The sequence below is a fragment of the Vicia villosa genome, linkage group LG1, assembly GCF_029867415.1.
Source record: "Vicia villosa cultivar HV-30 ecotype Madison, WI linkage group LG1, Vvil1.0, whole genome shotgun sequence".
Classification (NCBI taxonomy): Eukaryota; Viridiplantae; Streptophyta; class Magnoliopsida; order Fabales; family Fabaceae; genus Vicia; species Vicia villosa.
In genome coordinates this window covers 223,758,195-223,759,150 of record NC_081180.1, presented here as the reverse complement: position 1 = coordinate 223,759,150, position 956 = coordinate 223,758,195, and the positions used below count along the sequence as shown (strand labels likewise).

The 956-nt window shown below is 37.4% G+C and overlaps 1 protein-coding gene across 1 annotated transcript; it reads left to right on the top strand.

Moving 5' to 3' along the window:
• On the top strand, positions 1-542 carry LOC131595698 (uncharacterized). Its single transcript, XM_058868135.1, has 2 exons — positions 1-93; positions 192-542. Exons 1-2 carry the CDS (start codon positions 1-3, stop codon positions 540-542), a joined length of 444 nt encoding a protein of 147 aa, XP_058724118.1.
• Positions 543-956: the final 414 nt, after the last annotated feature.

The following is a 956-nucleotide window of genomic DNA, read 5'->3' as shown; positions in this document are numbered from 1 at the left end:
ATGAAGGTGAAACTGATTCGAGAGAGGATGAAAGCTTCGCAAACTAGGAAACAAAGTTACCATGATAAGCGAATAAAGGATTTGGAGTTTCAAGTTGGTGATCATGTGTCTTTGAGAGTTACACCTGTGACTAGTGTTGGACGAGAATTGAAGTCTAAGAAGCTTACTCTCGTTTTATTGGTCTTTATCAGATATCAGACAGAGTTGGGAATGTGGCGTATAGCGTGGCGTTACCGCCTAATCTTTCGAATTTGCGCGATGTATTCCATGTATCACAACCTCGAAAGTATATTTTTGATTCGTCCCATGTGATTCATATGGATGATGTGCAAGTACGGGATAATATCACGGTAGAGACAATGCCGGTACGAATTGAGGATCATGAAAACCAGACGCTTAGAGGTAAGGAAATTGTGTTGGTGAAAGTAGAATGGTCGGGAGCTGCTAGAGAGAGCATGACTTGGGAATTGGAAGGTAAGATGCGGAAATCCTATCCCGAGTTATTTGGATCAGGTAAATTTTCGAGGAAGAAAATATTATAAGTGGGAGAGAGTTGTAATGTCCGATTATTTTTAATTAATTATTCTATGGTGCTTGTGAATTGATTAATGTAGTTGGGAGATTAATTATTATTACGCTATTGTATTAATTAATTCATTAGTAGTATTAATATAATGAGGTTAGTAGCATTTCGGCCTAATGTGGGGTAGTCGTAGTAGTATTAGCGAGGGTGTGAAATAGAGCCCATTAGTAGAACATTAGAATGTAGTAAGAAGAATAAAACAAAAGAAAATTTAGAAAGAAAGGAGAATTAGCATTTTGTAAAAGAACGTAGAAGCTGAAGAGAAGAGAGAGCTAGGGATAAAGAGGAACCTCATTTTCTAGGGAGATTTTTAAAGAATTGATAAGGTAAGGGTGAGGTTCTTACTTTCTAAGGGTTGGCATGATGATGGGTA